Source organism: Hyaena hyaena, unplaced genomic scaffold (genome assembly GCF_003009895.1).
Source record: "Hyaena hyaena isolate Hyena2069 unplaced genomic scaffold, ASM300989v1 scaffold_658, whole genome shotgun sequence".
NCBI lineage: Eukaryota > Metazoa > Chordata > Mammalia > Carnivora > Hyaenidae > Hyaena > Hyaena hyaena.
The window spans coordinates 831637-848888 of NW_024081288.1; the positions used below are offsets into that span (position 1 = coordinate 831637).

Genomic DNA, 17252 nt, shown 5'->3' on the forward strand with positions numbered 1-17252 from the left:
TCTCACGGCTTGTGGGTTCGAGCCCCGTGTCGGGCTCTGTGCTGATAGCTAGCTCAGAGCCTGGAGCCTGCTTCTGATTCTGTGTCTCCCTTTCTCTCTGACCCTCCCCTGCTTGTGCTGTCTCTCTCTGACTCTCAAAAATAAATAAAAAACATTAAAAAAAATTTAAAACAAAAAGGAGATACATTGGGTTTCATCAAAATTAAAACCATTTTTTCTGCAAACGATACTGTCAAGAAAGGGAAAAGTTACCCCACAGAATGGGGGAAAGCACAGAATGGGAGAGAGCTGGTCAACATCACTAGGCATCAGGGAAATGGAAATCAAGACCACAATGAAAAAAAAAAAACCCACAATGAGATAACACCTAACACACACTAGCATGGCTAGGATTGAAAGGACAGACAATCACAAGTGTTGGCAAGGATATGGAAAAATTGCACCCATCTTTCATTGCTCGTAGGGCAGAAAGTGGTGCAGCCCTTTTGGAAAACAGGTTGAAAGTTTCTCAAAATGTTAAGCAGAGTTCTCATATGATTCAGGAATTCCACCGCTGGGCATCCACCCGAGAGAAATGAAAACATGTCCATGTAAAAACATAGACACAAATGTTCATAGCAGTGTCATTCATAGTAGCGCCCAGGTGGAAACAACACACATGTCCATTGACTGATGAATGGATAGTCCAAATACGGTACATCCATACCATGGGATATTCTTCAGTAATAGAAAGGAATGATGTGCTGATACCTGCTACAACATGGACAAAGTTTGAAAATATTACTTGGAAGAAGCCAGTTACAAAAGACTATGATTCCATGTATCAGAAATGTCCAGAATCAGCAGAACTGTGGAGACAGAAAGTAGATTAGTGGGTGTCTATGGCTGGGGTGGGAGGAGGTGGGGGAAATGGAGAGTAGCCCGCCGATGGGTCCAGGGTCTCTTTTGGAATGATGAAAATATTCTAAAATGCTACGTGATGGTTGGGTGACTTTGTGAATATACTAAAATTAATTTAATTGTCATGTTAAATGGGTAAATGTTATATTTGAATTACACCTCAGCGTTTTAAACAGAAAAATGTTATAAAAATTAAAAAAGATTTTAACTGAGTCAGTATTTTAAAATTTGAGTGCTTGTAATTTTTAAAAAAATGTTTATTTATTTATTTTGAGGAGAGGAGAGAGGGAGAGAGAGAATCCCAAGCAGGCTCTGCACTGTCAGCATGGAGCCCGACACAGGGTTCAATTTCACAGACTTTGAGATCATGACCGGAGCCGAAATCAAGAGTCGGATGCTTAACTGACTGAGCCACCCAGACAGATGCCCCGCCTTGTAATTTTTTTTAAAGAAAAAATGTTAGTGTCTGCTTAAAAATTTGAGGAAAAAATCCTGCCTTTTCCTTGCCTCTCTGTGTGTCCTTGGGAAATCATACTATCTTTCTATGCCTCAGTTTTTACATCTGTAAAATGTGGATAAAAATAATGCCTAACTCAGGAACAGTGTGAATATCAAATGAAGTCATATATGTAAAATGCTTAAAACAGTGCTAGGCACCTAGTCGCCTCTCTGTATTAGTTATTATTATAGGTAGTAACAGTAGATATAATTTATAATTTAGTACTGATACATCATAGTAATATTTACAATAACTACAAATAATGTTTTATTAGGAGTGATAATTTGTAATATTAGAAATAATGTATAATATTAAGAGTAATCATTTCGTGCACCCTGATACCTTTACCTCATGATTTTGACAATCTTTCCCCAAAACATTACAAATATTAAAATGTTCATTTTTTACAGTTTATTTTGTTATTTTGAGAGAGAGAGCGAGAGCGAGCAGGGGAGGGACAGAGAGAGAGATGGAGAGAGCATGGGAGGGACAGAGAGAGAGAGAGAGAGAGGGAGAGAGAGAGAATTCCAAGCAGGCTCCACACTGTCAGCAGAGAGCCCAACGCAGGGTTTGAGCCTATGAACCCTGAGATCAGGACCTGAGCTCAGATCAAGAGTTGGATTCTTAACTGACTCAGCCATGCAGGCGTCCCTAAAATGATCATTTGTAACATTTTTCTTCTTCTGATGATGATGATGATGACAACGATGATGATGATGCTCGTACACTAATTTTTAGTGTGTAAATACCTGCATTGACAAATACCAACATTTTCAAAGACTTCTGGGGACAGCCATTTCGCCAAGCGATAATGTTCCTATTTCTAAGTAAGGTTACATTCTAAGGTACTGGAGGTTAAGGCTTCAATGTAGTTTTTTGGAGGACCCAATTCAACCCCTAACAGCTAGTTCCCCATTATGCAGTCCCAACTGTAGACAAATCCCCAGGTTTATAAATCTCCACTGTTGCCAAGATTTCAGATGACAGATCCCCCAAGCCGTTAGTAAATACTTGCCTTGAAAGGTCCCCTCTCTTTATGGCCTATCCCCCCTTTCATAAATACCCAACTGGCAAATACTTTATTCATCTCCTATTGCTGTGTAACAAACTACCACAAAGTTAGCAGGAAAACAACATCCAGTTAGGATCTCACAGTTATGTAGATTCAAAGTCTAAGTGAGGTGGGTGGCTCAGTCGTTAAGCATCTGGACGTCGGCTCAGGTCATGATCTCATGGTTCGCAAGTTCATGTCCCACATCGGGTGAGTTCGAGCCCTGCATCAGGTAAAACAGGAGCCTTGGGTGACCCCCACTTCTCTCTCTCTCTCTCTCTGCCCCTTGTGGGATTCTCTCTCTCCCTCTCGCTCACTTGCCCCTCCCCTCTCTCTCTCAAAAAAAAAAATGTTATAAAACAAAACAAAGCCCAAGTGAGTTTAGCTGGATTCTCTGCTTAGTTAATGGTCTCACAAAACCAAAGTTGACCACACCGGACTCTTATCTGGAAGCTCGCAGGAAGAATCCATTTCCAACCTTATTCAGGTTATTGGCAGAATTCAGCTTCTTGAAGTTGGAGTACTGAGCTTCCCATTTCGTTGCTGGCTATTAGCTAGGGGTGGGTCTCTGCCTTTAGAGGCCAATTGCATGCCTCACCACAGGGGCCTCTGCGCCTTCAAAGCCTATTAGGATGTGCCAAATGCTTCCATGCTTCCAGTTTCTCTGATGACCTCTTATGCCACCAGCAGGAGAAAATTGCATTTTTGAAGCCCTCCTGCACTTAATTAGATTAGGCTCACCTGGATAACCTCCCTATGTTACTGCCAACTGATTAACCTTAATTTAATTTGCAAGATCCATTTTGCTACTTAATGTAATACAGCCATGGAATTATACGTCATCCTAGTCACAAGTTCCACCCACATTCAAGGTGAGGAGCTTGTGGAAGGGTGATTGGAATATTGGGGGTCATTCTCAGAACTTTGCTTACTGTGGCCGCTTTTGTGCTATCTATCTGCTTATTCATAAATGTCCCACTGGCATGTCTCCGTTTATGATGCTCATTGGTAAATCTCCCCTTTCATAAATACTTACCCATTGGCAAATCCTTCATTCATTATCCTCTTGGGGGGAAAATCACTCCATTCAAAAATACCCATTAAGAATGTAAACTGGTGCAACCCCTCTGGAAAACAGTATGGAGGTGCCTCAAAAAATTAACAATAGGGGGCTGGGTGGCTCAGTCGGTTAAGCGTCCGACTTCAGCTCAGGTCATGATCTCACAGTTTGTGGGTTCAAGCCCCGCATCGGGCTCTGTGCTGAGGAATAGCTCAGAGCCTGGAGCCTGTTTCAGATTCTGTGTCTCCCTCTCTCTCTGAACCTCCCCTGCTCACGCTGTCTCTAGCTCAAAAATAAATAAAACATAACAAAACAAAACTAACAATAGAACTCCCCTATGACCCAGCAATAACACTGCTAGTAATTTACCCAAGGGATACAGGGGTGCTGATGCACAGGGGCACGTGTACCCCAATGTTCATAGCAGCACTCTCCACAATAGCCAAAACATAGAAAGAGCCTAAGTGTCCATCAACTGACGAATGGATCAAGAAGATGTGGTTTATCTATACGATGGAATACTATATGGCAATGAGAAAGAATGAAATCTGGCCATGTGTAGCAACGTGGATGGAACTTGAGGGTTCCATTTTCGCTGAGCGAAATAAGTCAGGCAGAGAAGGACAGATACCATATGTTTGCATGTACAGGAGGATTAGGAGGAACTTAACAGAGGACCATGAGGGAGAAGAAGGGGGAAAATAGTGGGGGAGAGGGAGGGAGGCAAACCATGAGAGACTCTTGAATGCTGAGAACAAACCAAAGGCTGATGGGGGTGGGGGAGACAGGAAGGGGGGAGATGGGCATGGAGGAGGACACTTGTGGGGATGAGCACTGGGTGTTATATGGAAACCAACTTGACAATAAACTATTTAAGAAAAAAATAAAAAAATAAAAAAACAAAAAACAAAAAAAAATACCCATTAAAATGTTTCCATTCATGACCCCTGTTGACAAGTCTCATCCTGGAGGGGAAAAAACCTCAGGTATAACCCATAGGTGTCTGCCACTGAGAAGTCTTATTCATAAACACTCACTGGCATAGTTCTTATTCTTAACTTGTTTAAAAATCTCTTTATTTTTTAATTTTTTAAAACATAAGTTATGGTCAAATTGGTTTCCATAAAACACCCAGCACTCATCCCAACAACTGCCCTCCTCAATGCCCATCATCCACTTTCCTCTCTCCCCTACCCCCATCAACCCTCAGTTTGTTCTCAGTATTTAAGAGTCTCTTATGGTTTGCTTCCTTCTCTCTCTGTAACTTTTTCCCCCTTCCCCTCCTCCGTGGTCTTCTGTTAAGTTTCTCATATTTTTAAATTTGTTTAAATGTTCGTTTATTTAAAAAAATTTTTTATGTTTTATTTATTTCTAGGAGAGAGAGAGACAGCGTGAGCAAGGGAGGGTCAGAGAGAGAGGGAGTCACAGACTCTGAAACAGGCTCCAGGCTCTGAGCTGGCAGTCAGCACAGAGCCCGACGCGGGGCTCGAACCCACGAACCGAGAGATCATGACCTAAGCAAAAGTCAGAAGCTTAACCGACTAAGCCACCCAGGTGCCCCAAATGTTTATTTTTGAGAGAAAGAGAGTGTGAGCAGGGGTGGGGGAGGGGCAGAGAAAGAGGAAGACACAGAACTTGAAGTGGGCTCCTTGAAGTGGGACACAGGGCTTGAACCCAAGAACTGTGAGATCATGACCTGAGCTGAAGTCAGATGCTCAACTGACTGAGCCACCCAGGCGCCCCAAAAATCTCTTTATTGATAGCCCTCATAATACATACTCCATTGTTGCTTGCCTTTTAAAAAAAAATCTATATTCTTAAACACCCACCTGATTGTATAACTCGTTTATGACTTTTGATGACAAATTGCCTTATTTTTTAAACACCTGCCTATTCGCAGGGTCCAGGCCACGAACTGCAAGATCATGACCTGAGCTGAAGTTGGACACTTAACTGACTAACCGCCTAGGCGCCCCAAAAAGTTCTTTTTTTAAAAAATGTTTATTTATTTTTGAGAGAGAGAGACAGATAGACAGAGTGTGAGTGGAAGAGGGGCAGAGAGAGAGGGAGACACAGAATCTGAAGCAGGCTTCAGGTTTTCAAGATGTCAGCACAGAGCCTGACGTGGGGCTGGGACTCATGAACCGTGAGATCATGACCCGAGCTGAAGTTGGACGCTTAACCGACTGAGCCACCCAGGCGCCCCAATATGTTTTTAATAATAAGGTACAAATAGAGATGGATCAAAGGGGCAGAGTAATCAAATAAGCATAAAAACATGAAATGTATATAATGGCCTTGTAGGATGGATTTTTTACTGTTGTCGATGTCACATAAATTAGTTAAACATAGATGCCCAAATATATTTTGCTGTGAAAGAGCCTTGGCCAAAGGTCAGGGGGTGGCCTGTATAGTAAATAATTTAACCTTATTCAAAGAGACGTCTGGCCTTTGCCTTCAGCCTCTGGGAAATAATCTCTAGGTCTTTGGCATGTCATGCCTGATAGGAATGTCTTTGTTTACGTGGGGGCTTTGTGCTTTTCAGATCATAACTACGTGATTTACGGTGAGGGCTCAGAGCCATATGAACAACATAATGAAGTGTGGGGGCTTTGCTTTGTGAAGCTTGGCCTTCTGAGGGCTGGAAACTGGAATCAGCCATATGAGCAGTCATCCATGCCTACATGCTAGAGCCCCATTGAAGGCTGTGGGCACCAAGGCCTGAGTGAGTTTCCCTGGTTGGCGGTACTCCACGCCATTGTCACATATCAATGCCAGGAGAGTAATGTCTTGATTCCATGGGGAGAGGACAACTAGAAGCTCTTCTTTCCAACTGGAAGCTTATTTTCCTGGACTCTGTTCTATTCGCTTCTTCCCTTGACTGATTTCCATCTCTGTCCTCCAGCTGTAATAAATGTAACTGTGAGTGTAACAGCTTTCAGTAACTTCTAAGAGTCCATCTAGTGAATTATGGAAACTGAGGGTGGTCTTGGAGACTTTTGAATTTGCAGTTGCTGTCATAAGTGAGGGCAGTCTTGTGTGGGGACTGTGTCCTCTAACTTCTGCACAAGAAAAACACATAAACAGCAATTGACTTTCTATATTCTGGTAATTAAGAATAAAAAATTTAAATTAAAGGGGTGCCTGATTGGCTCAGTCAGTAGAGCATGAGACTCTTGATCTCAGGTCCTGAGTTCAAGCCCCACGTTAGGCATAGAGCTTACTTTTTAAAAATTTATTTATTTTTTTTTAAATGTTTTTATTTTTTATTTTTTGAAAGAGAGAGACACACACAGAGAGAGAGAGAGAGAGAGAGAGCGCAAGCAGGGAAGGGGGGGCAGAGAGAGAGGGAGACACAGAATGCGAAGCAGGCTCCAGGATGCAAGCTGTCAGCACAGAGCCCGATGCGGGGCTTGAACTCACGGACTGTGAGATCATGACCTGAGATGGAGTTGGACGCTTAACCGACTGAGCCACCCAGGTGCCCCTATTTTTTTTTAAGTTTATGTATTTTTGAGAGAGAGAGAGAGCACAAGCAGGCGAGGGACAGAGAGAGGGAGACACAGAATCCGAAGCAGGCTCCAGGCTCCGAGCTGTCAGCACAGAGCCCGATGTGCAGCTTAGAGTTGAGCTGAAGTTGGATGCTTAATCAACTAAGCCACCCAGGTGCCCAAGAAAGAAACTTAAATTTCAAAAATATGAAATACTTAGGGAATAGTTTGTCATAAGATGTGAAAGACATGTATACACTGCAAATGCAATAAAATGTAATGACATGAAGGAATACTTAAAGCAATGGAGAGATAGACCTTATTTATGAGTCAGAAAACAATACTGTTGAGATTTCAATTATCCCCAAATTGATCTATAAATTCAAAGTCATCCCAGTAAAAACCACAGCTGCTTTTTTTGTGGCTGTTGAAATGGACAAGCTTATTCTACAATTCATATGGAAATGTCAAGGACCCAGAATAGGCAAAACAACTCTGAAAAAAGAAACAACTTTATTGAGTTATAATTTACATTCCGTATTTAAATTGTCCAGGTCAATGACTTTTTTTTAAACAAAAGTTTATTCTTAAACGTACAACAGGCTCCAAGACAAGTTCATTCTAGCTATAGGCGGCCACAGATGTTATGGCAGGGATCTGGATGTTTAAATAGGAATGGAATTAAGGGTCACCTCAATGACGTTTCTTAAATTTACCTAGTTGTGCAACCATGACATGACCACAGTCACGTTCTAGAACATTTATATGACCCCAGTAAAAGTCCTTGTGCTAATTTACAGGTCATGACCATTCCCAGTTTCACCCCCAGACAATCACTACTCTACAGATCTCTAGATTTTTCTGGACATTTCATGTAAATACAATATAGAAATACACTACTTGATCTTTTGTGTCTTGGTGTATCCATTTGCCAGTTGACGGCCATTTGGACTGTCTCCACTTTTTTTGCCTTGTATAAATTACGCTATGATCCATAAGTGCAAGTGTTGTATGAGCACAGGTTACATATCTTTTGGGTGGGTACTAGGAGAGACATCGCTGGGTCCCATGGGAAATTTATGATCGACTTTTAAGGAAATTGCCCCTTTTCCAAAGTGGCTATACCACTTTAATGCATTTATGCCAGAAATGTATGAGGGTTCCTAATTCTCTGGATCTTTGCCAACATTTGTTATGATGATCTTTTCTTTTTTTTTATTATAGCCATTTTAGTGCATGGAAAGTGATATTTCATTGTGGTTTTCATTAGGATTTCCCTAATGACTAATGATGTTGGGCATCTGTTTATGTGCTTACTTGCACTATATTCTCTTTGGCGAAATGTCTCTTCAAGTCTTTTGCCCATTTAAAAAATGGGTTGTTTGTCTTTTTGTTGAGTTGTAAGAGTTCTTTATATATTCTGGATAGAAGTCCTTTATCAAATACAGGACTTACAAATGTTTTCTCCCAGTCTGTGTTTTGTCTTTTTGTTTTCTTAATGGTGTCTTTTGAAGCACAAACCTTTTTGGTTTTTGGTTTGATGGAAGTCCAGTTTATTACTTTTTTCCTTATGGATCATGTTCTTGGGGTCTTATCTAAGAATTTCTTGCCTAAATTAGGCAAGGTCATGGAGAGTTTCTCCTGTTTTCTACTAAAACTTTTATAGTTGTAGCTTTTATACTTATGTCTGTGATCCATTTGGAGTTAACTGTTAGAATGGCGTGAAGCAAGATTTAAATTTATCTTTTTGCATGTGGATACCCAATTATCCCTGCACCAAATGTTGAAAGGCTTTTCTTTCCCCATTGAGTTGCCTTCACACTTTTGTGGGGGAAAAACACGTTTGCCATAGTGTGAGGGCTTATTGCTGCACTGTTTTCTGCTCTGTTGATCCGTGTGTCCATCCCCACACCAGTGCCAAGCCACAACTATTATAAATGTGGTAGCTTTAGAATAGTTCTGAAATTGGTAGGTGAGTGTCCTTCCACTTTGTTGTTTGGTAGATTTCCTTTTCATTCTTGGTCTTTTCTACTTCTCTCTATAGTTTGAGGATTCGTTTATCAATTTGCGGGGAAGAAAGCTTGCTGGAAGTTTGATAACACTATGAGTCTGTAGGTCATGTGATTTTTCTTCTTCAGCTTGCACTAATATGATAGATTACACCGACTGATTTTTGAATGTTGAAGCAACTTTGTGTTATAGAACAGACCTCACTCGGTGATGATATGTAATTTTTTTATACGTTGCTAGATTCAGTTTGCTAATATTTTGCTGAAGATTTTTACATCTATATTCATGAAGAATATTGGTCTGTAGTTTTTGTGATTGTTGTTATGTGTTGGTATGGCTTAAGTGTCAGGATAATCCTGTTCTCATAGACTTGGGGAGTGTTCTTTCTTCCTCTTTTTGAAGATTTTGTGGAATGTCGATATAATTTCTCCTATAAGTGTTTAATGCAATTAACCAGTTAAGCCATCTGGCTTTAGGTGTTTTTGTGTGGGAAGATTTAAGGTTACTAGTTGCTTACTATTGTTGGTGAAATATAAATGGTGCAGCCACATGAGGACTATGACTTGGTCTCAGATCTCAGATCTCAGTTAAGTGTCTTGAAGAGATACTATGATGGTTTTGGAAGACAAGAAATAAAAAGTAAAATCACACTGAGATATCACTATATACCAACCATAATGGATATATATATATATATATATACACACACACACACACACATATATACACACACATATATATATATGTATGTATCCTTCTACTTTATTGTTTGGTAGATTCCTTTTCATTCTTGGTCCTTTCTACTTCTCTCTATAGTTTGAGGATTCATTTATCAATTTGGGGGGAAGAAAGCTTGCTGGAAGTTTGATAACACTGTGAGTCTGTAGGTCATGTGATACACCAAATACAGTGCATATATATATGTATATATATGCATACATATATATATAAAGAGAGAGAGAGAGAGAGAGCGCCCATATATATATGGACTAAACTGAAAAAGAGGGAAAATACCTAGTGTTGGTAAGAACGTGGAGCATAAGTAGAACTCATATACTGTGCTGATGGGAGTGTATATTGGTACAACCACTTTTGAAAACTAGTTTTATAAACTAAAGCCGAGCATATGGATACCGTATGCCTTGGCAGTTCAAATCCTAGATAAATACACCTAACAGAAATTCATAAATATGTTCTAATAGATAGGCACTAAAATATTTATAGCATCACTATTCCTAATAGCCTCAAGCTGCAGACAACCCAAATGTCCATCAACAGTGGAATAAATATATTGTAGTATATTCACACAGTGGAATATAACATGACAACGAGAATGAAATATCTACAACTACATTCAGCGAAATGAATGAACCTCACATTTACAATGTGAATTTAAGAAGACAGACACTAAATAGTGTATTACTAAAATATGAAATATAATTGTTTGACTCAATTTACATAAAATACCAAGCAGACAAAGCTATCTATGCTGTTCTGAGTCAGGATAGTGTTTACCTTGGGGGCTGGGGGGCAAGGCCTGGAAGGGCAGGACAGGGAATGCTTCCGGAGAACTAGGCACGTTCTCTTTCTGGATCTGAGTCTGTTCAGTTTGTGAAAGATCACTGAGTTGTTTGCTTATGATATCTGCATTTTCTGTATAGATTGTACTTTACTAAAAAGGTTTAAAAAAATAAAATTGCACACTAGAAAGAAAGTCCCTTTTCTTATCAGTGTCATAAAAAAAAAAACATTTAAGGCAAAATGAGAAAGTGTCTATATATCAGTGCCTAAAAAAAAGCAGTGCTCTTTCTAGAGAAGTCTTCAAGTCATTCAACTATAATCGTATCTTAGACTAACCAAATACAGTGCAACATGAGTTTATCCCATAGCAGTCTACCCAAAACTGTTCTTAACGTGTGTGTAGAAAGCGAATGTATCTTAACCCAGTTGAAAGAAAAATCACATCAAAGTTTCATGTATTGAAACCCAATTTATCAACCACTCCTTTCCAAACAGGAATCCCAAAGAAAGCAGACACTTCAATGGATGAGACTGGAAGTCCAGTGTGTTGTGGCTCAGTTCCATCGTTGTAGGGTCAGTAACTAAAGGGATAAGAAGCCTGTGGTCTGCCAGCTTCCATGGATGATAGCCTTGGGGATACAGGTTAGAAAGTATGCATACCTTTTTTTGGATGCGAATAGCCACAGCATGGAATTAAAGAGGGAACAACTGCCACCTTCAGCTGTCTATAAGGCTTAACAACTATATTTCTGTAACATCAGCTAGAGCCATGTCTAAGTTGCCAATGCATAAAGCCATTTTAAACCTAAAGTAAGACTTTCTGTTTAAAAATTCTATTTCATTTTTTAAAAATATCATATTTTAGGGGCACCTGGGTTGCTCAGTTGGTTGGGTGTCCAACTTCAGCTCAGGTCATGGTCTCACAGTTCATGGGTTCGAGCCCGGTGTTGGGCTCTGTGTTGACATCTCGGGGCCTGGAGCCTGCTTCGGTTTCTGTCTCTCTCTCTCTCTCTCTCTCTCTCTCTGTGTCTCTCTCCCAGTCATACTGTCTCTCTCTCACACACAAATAAATAAACATCAAAAAATTTTTAAATATTATATTTAAAAAACTCTACTATGGTGAAGGGAAGAGACAGAACAGTTCTTCATGGCAATCTTTTTGGTCTCTTAAATGTCAACGATCACAAAAATGTGTGGCTTCTACTCACAGACCTGCATTCCCAAATAGGTTTTTTGCCTTGACCGTGGTGCTCTGCAGGTGCTTGGACAATGAAAACTCTTCTCTCCACCCTAGAAATCTGGAAAAGAAGTGGCCAATATCGAGTACTTTTACCTCCCGGGGGATGAAGAACTAATCCGTGCTGAATTTATCAAGTCCTTCATCCAAAAAGTGACACATAGGAGGTTCCAACTCATCTCCTGGGGTCTCTGTACCATTTGTAGGAGCTGGTAGGTCTGTGTATGAATCATGAACCCAAATAGGACTATGGCTCAAATGCTTTATCAAAGTGTCTCCCTATGCATATAATTGCGTGTCAGATTGTGGTGATGCAGGTACTTGCATTTCCGGTTGACCGAAGGATACTTGGCTCTGCTGGCCTTCTGTTCACTGAAGCTGTGGCCTGTCATAGTCACTTTCCCCTGCACGATGACGGCAGCACCAGGCACTCCTCTTCCCGTCTACGAGACGTCTGATGCGTACCCGGTTGTGAGTTCCAGCCAAAGGCGTTTTAAGTCGGTGCCTTTATAACTTTTCTCCACTGTGAGTTTTCTGGTGTTTAATGAGATTTGATCTGTCAGTGAAGGCCTTCTGACATTCTGTACAAGCATAGGGTTTCTTTCCTGTATGAATGATCTGATGCATGCTTAAGGTTGCTTTCTGGATGAAGGCTTTCCCGCATTTACTGCATTCGTAGTGTCTTTCTCCAGTGTGAGATTTCTGATGGATGGTGAGGCGGGACTTCCAGGTAAAGGTCTTCCCGCAGTCGCTGCACTTATAGGGTTTCTCTCGGGTGTGGATCTTCTGGTGTGTTATAAGATTTGACCTGTCGGTGAAGGCCTTCCCACATTCAGCACATACGTTGGGTTTCTCCCCTGTGTGAATCTTCTGATGCACACGGAGTTGTGACTTCTTAGTAAAGCATTTCCCACAGTCACTGCATTCATAAGGCTTCTCTCCAGTATGAATTCTATGATGTGCAATGAAGTGTGATTTCTGGATGAAGGCCTTCCCACATTCAGGACAAACGTAAGGTTTCTCTCCTGTGTGGATTCTCTGATGCACACTTAGTGTTGATTTCTGGATAAAGGCTTTCCCACATTCATTGCATTCATAGTGTCTCTCTCCAATATGAGACTTCTGATGTATCTTGAGGCGTGACTTCCATATAAAGGCTTTTCCGCAGCCATTGCACTTATAGGGTTTCTCTCCGGTGTGGGTTTTCTGGTGTTTAATGAGATTTGACTGGTCACTGAAAGCCTTTCCGCATTCAGCACACATATAGGGTTTCTCTCCGGTGTGAGTTTTCTGATGCGTAGTGAGGTTTGTCCTATGAGTAAAGACCTTTCCACATTCTGTACATATATAGGGTTTTTCTCCTGTGTGAATTCTTTGATGCACGTGGAGCTGGGACTTCTTAGTGAATGATTTTCCACACTCACTGCACTCGTAAGGCTTTTCGCCGGTATGGATTCTCTGATGCGTATTGAAATGTGATTTCTGGATGAAAGCCTTACCACATTCAGTGCATACATAAGGTTTCTCTCCCGTGTGGATCCTCTGATGCATTCTGAGTGCCGACTTTCTCGTAAAGGCTTTCCCACATTCACTGCACGCATAGTGTTTCTCTCCAGTATGGGTCTTCTGATGTATATTAAGGTCTGAATTCTGGGAGAAGCCTCTTCCACATTCGCTACATTCATAGGGTTTTTCTCCTGTATGAATTCTCATATGTCTAAAGAGATATGATCTGTGGAAAAAGGCTTTTCCACACTCACTGCACTTATATGGTTTCTGCCCCGTATGAATTTTCTGATGTGTAATGAGGTTTGACTTGAGAGTAAAGGCCTTCCCGCACTGAGGACATATATAGGGTTTATCTCCTGTATAAACACTTTGAGGTCCATTAATCTGTGGCTTCTGAGTGAGGGCTTTCTCACTTTTATTGCATTCATGGGCTTTTCCCTCAGCATGAATCCTCTGATGCTCAAAGAGATGTGACTTCTGGGGGAAGCTCTTTACACACTCAGTACAAACATAATGTTGCTCCCCGGCCTGAATTTTCTGACGGTGGATGAGAACTTGTTTGTCGCCAAGATGGTTTTCACACTGATTAACTTCACAGGCATTTGCTCCTGTGGTAGCATTCTCAGTAGAAGAAGAGCTATGGGCAAGATTGTTATCGTTTCCAAAAATGTTATCAAGGTGCTTTGTTGAATTGCTTTTATTATGATTATGCAAGTTCAGAGTATGCTTCAAACTCTTTCCAAATGTATCATAGTTATGGAGTCTTTTAATTGAAGGAACCAGCTTGGAACTCACATGAATTATCTTTTCAATATTTTTACATTCATAGCCCCTCTCCTTAATCAGCACTTTCACATGGCTTAAAGGGTTATTTTGGCTTTCTGGATATCTCTCTAGCTCGTTATTATTTTGCCACAGCTCTTCTAAAATGGAACGCAATGGATCTTTTATTATAGATTGACCAAATTTCTCACATTGGAATGAAACTTTCCCAGGAATTCTCTGTTGTTGTATCTTCCCAATATCCTCATCTAAAAAGAAAAAAAAAAGAAGTAAAAATGACTCAAAAGGACAATTAGCAGAGGGTAGGGGTACATGTAGTTTAGACAAGATGGACACAGAAATGGAAGGGTCCATATGAAAATAGTAATAATGTAGTAATAAAAATTCCCCTAAAGCACTTACTATATACAAAATAATTTAATACCATTGATGATGCACCAGGCACTGTCCCAAGTGCTTTATGCATAAATAGTTCATTCAGTCCTCATTAACCCCTAAGGGGTAGCTATCATTACCAATCCGATGAGAAAACAGGACCGAGAAGTTATGTAACTTGGTGAAAATCAAATCGCTACTTAAGTGAGGGAGATGGGATGTGAACCCTGGGAATTCATACCCACTGCGTAGGAAGTCTGGATAATGAGTCTAACGAGAAGAAGAAACCTAAGTCTGTTAAGGGGAATCCTCGCATGGAAGAAATAGTTCAGATTATATGTCTTTATTACTTATTAGCTCTAAACCTTTCTCTTTTTTTAAAAGTTTATTTGTTTTGAGAGTGAGAGAGCCAGAGTGTACACGCAAGCAGGGGAGAGGCAGAGAGAGAGAGAATCCTAAGTAGGCTCTGCAAGCCTGATGCCGGGGCTCGATCTCATGAACCGTGAGATCACAACCTGGGCTGAAATCAAGAGTTAGACGCTTAACCGACTGAGCCTCCCAGGCGCCCTTGCTCTAAACTTTTCTAATCTCTCTCCTTTGTCTTGCTTTTCCTCTGAACCATACGAGCACTGATCACCATTTATGTGCCTCAGAGAGCCATTCCTCTACATCTATACGAAACAGTGTTACAACATCCACCATCCAAAGAGTAGATAGATATCTGTGCACCAACTCTATAGCCAGCTGCAAGTTCTCCGTGGTCCCAGGGATATATGCTTTCAACAAGTGTCAGATAGGAGAGGGAAAGCCACCTGTGGCAGAAACCACAAGCCATCCGCCCACAACTAATTGCACTTGCCTCTTCTTTCATGTCAACAGACTGCAGCTGGGCATTACGTTGACCAGCCTCGCTCTGTCCTCACCAGTGAAGCAGGAGCAGACGTGGTAGATATAGCTTCCAGGCCGGGCCTGAAGCCAGTGGGGAAAACTCCTCTCTCCCCCCTTCCCCTTCCCACTGGACTCAGTAGTGACCCAGCATTAACCACGCAACTGACAACGGTGCCCTAGGGGATGGCAGAGCAAAGACTTGGCACATGGCCCCTGCATGACCCATCAGGGGTAGAGTTGACCTGGTGAATGCATCCGTTCACCTCCGAATTCTTATATAAGAGAATTTAGACCGTGCTTGTGGTTTGGCTTCTCTGCATATTCAAAATGCCTCGTCCTTGATATTGGCTCTAATTCCGGTACACTTCTAGGGAGGTCCTAGCTGCTGTGAGTGTAGAAAGCAGACAGGGTACCACTCATATTGATACTTAATTTGGCCCAGTTTTCTGCTCTAACAGAAAGCCTGAACTTGTTAACATTTCTCCCCTTTCCAAGCATAAGGTATGGTCCTTTGAGTTCCTTTGAGCAGACCCCTGAAAAGTCCTGCCGAAAGACAGCTAGATAGCTTCCGCTGCCTATCTCCCCAAATTCAATAAATGGAAATTTGCCAAATATTTTCCAGGCTTTGCTTCAGGGAACCGAAGAATAAATGTGCCAGGTGCCAACCTATTGCCTCTCAACTCTGAATTCACTCCTCTTTGCGCTCTACAAAATTGGCTGTGAGTCTCTTTAGATATGCTTTTTTCCTTCGCCAACTTTGAGCGATGATGTTGAGCCTTTGCGAGCGATGATGTTGAGCCTGTGCAGCACCGGACGATGGAGAAACACTGTGGGAGGAAGGGGTTGTGCTTCCGCGGGCCCCTCCACCAAGGTCAGCTTGTCCCACACCAGGCCTCCCGCACCCACCTGTGGCTTCACCAACATCACGCTGTCGATGCACGTGCCGCTTCCCGGGCACCCTGGTCTTGCGGTGTGGGTGGCTTCTCTAGACCTCAGCTCCTGCTGGTGATGACTTTTCTGGCACCCACCACCCTTCTCCAGCTCCAGGCTCCTGCGGTATAACGCAGCCCTCAGCAGTTTACCCTTGCACCCCTCTCAGATGATCTGTAGGGGACTGCCTCCACCGAGAAGCTTCCCCACGACTAGCTTTCTCTGGAACCCCAGAAGGCAGATTTCCAGAGAGTTCCACTAGTACGGCACGGCATATGTCCCCCCAACAACCTCTGGATTCATCCCTGGGAAGCAAGGGAGGTCCTTCCGTGGGTGTCCCATCAGAGCCCGAGAGGTGCAGGCTGTTCCTTTTACCTGCTCTTCCTTTATTCTTTAGATTTCTCCTTACTTTTACTAGCTAATCTCTTGTCACTTCACTCTCACCGTAGCTAATAATTCTTTACGTTATACTTTCTCTGTTCAAATCAGCATGTAGCTTCTCTCTCCTGATCAGCTCCTGAGTTGTACAATAAGAAACAGGCACTTAGTTCCGGGAACTTTCTAAAAACAGAGAGGTGAAAGCCTCAGTCACCCCATAGTCTAAAAATCTGTGCTTTCTTTCTGAGTTCCTGTGGAAAGAAAGGTGAGAAGAAGGAAAGAGCCACATATGCTAGAGTAACTAACTGAGCCATTTCATGGGACACCGAAATCTGATCACCAGGTGAAAATGTATCATCTGAATAGACAGAGCAGAGAATAAAGAGTCTGATTCACAGGATGCTAACAAATATGTTAGACATAAATAAAAATGTTTAAATGCACGGTAAAGAAAAACAATCAGCAAAATGAAAAAACAACCTATGTAATGGGAACACATAGTTGCAAGTCATGTATCTGATGAGTTAATATAAAGAACTCATACAACTCAATAGCAAAAAATAAACAAACCAATTAAAAAATAGGTAGAAGAACCAAACACTTTTCCAAAGAAGACATCC

General features: G+C 41.6%; 1 protein-coding gene and 1 pseudogene across 3 annotated transcripts in view; both read right to left on the reverse strand.

Moving 5' to 3' along the window:
- Positions 1–11699: 11699 nt before the first annotated feature.
- LOC120219868 lies at positions 11700–12161 on the reverse strand (annotated as a pseudogene).
- ZNF41 (zinc finger protein 41) overlaps positions 11958–17252 on the reverse strand; it is a 44039-nt gene continuing 38744 nt past the window's right edge. For all 3 annotated transcript variants that reach the window (XM_039216790.1, XM_039216791.1, XM_039216792.1), the window contains exon 5: positions 11958–14309. In XM_039216790.1, coding sequence (XP_039072721.1) covers positions 12277–14309 — 2033 coding nt within the window. In that variant the 3' untranslated portion in view covers positions 11958–12276. The remainder of the gene's footprint in view (positions 14310–17252) is intronic.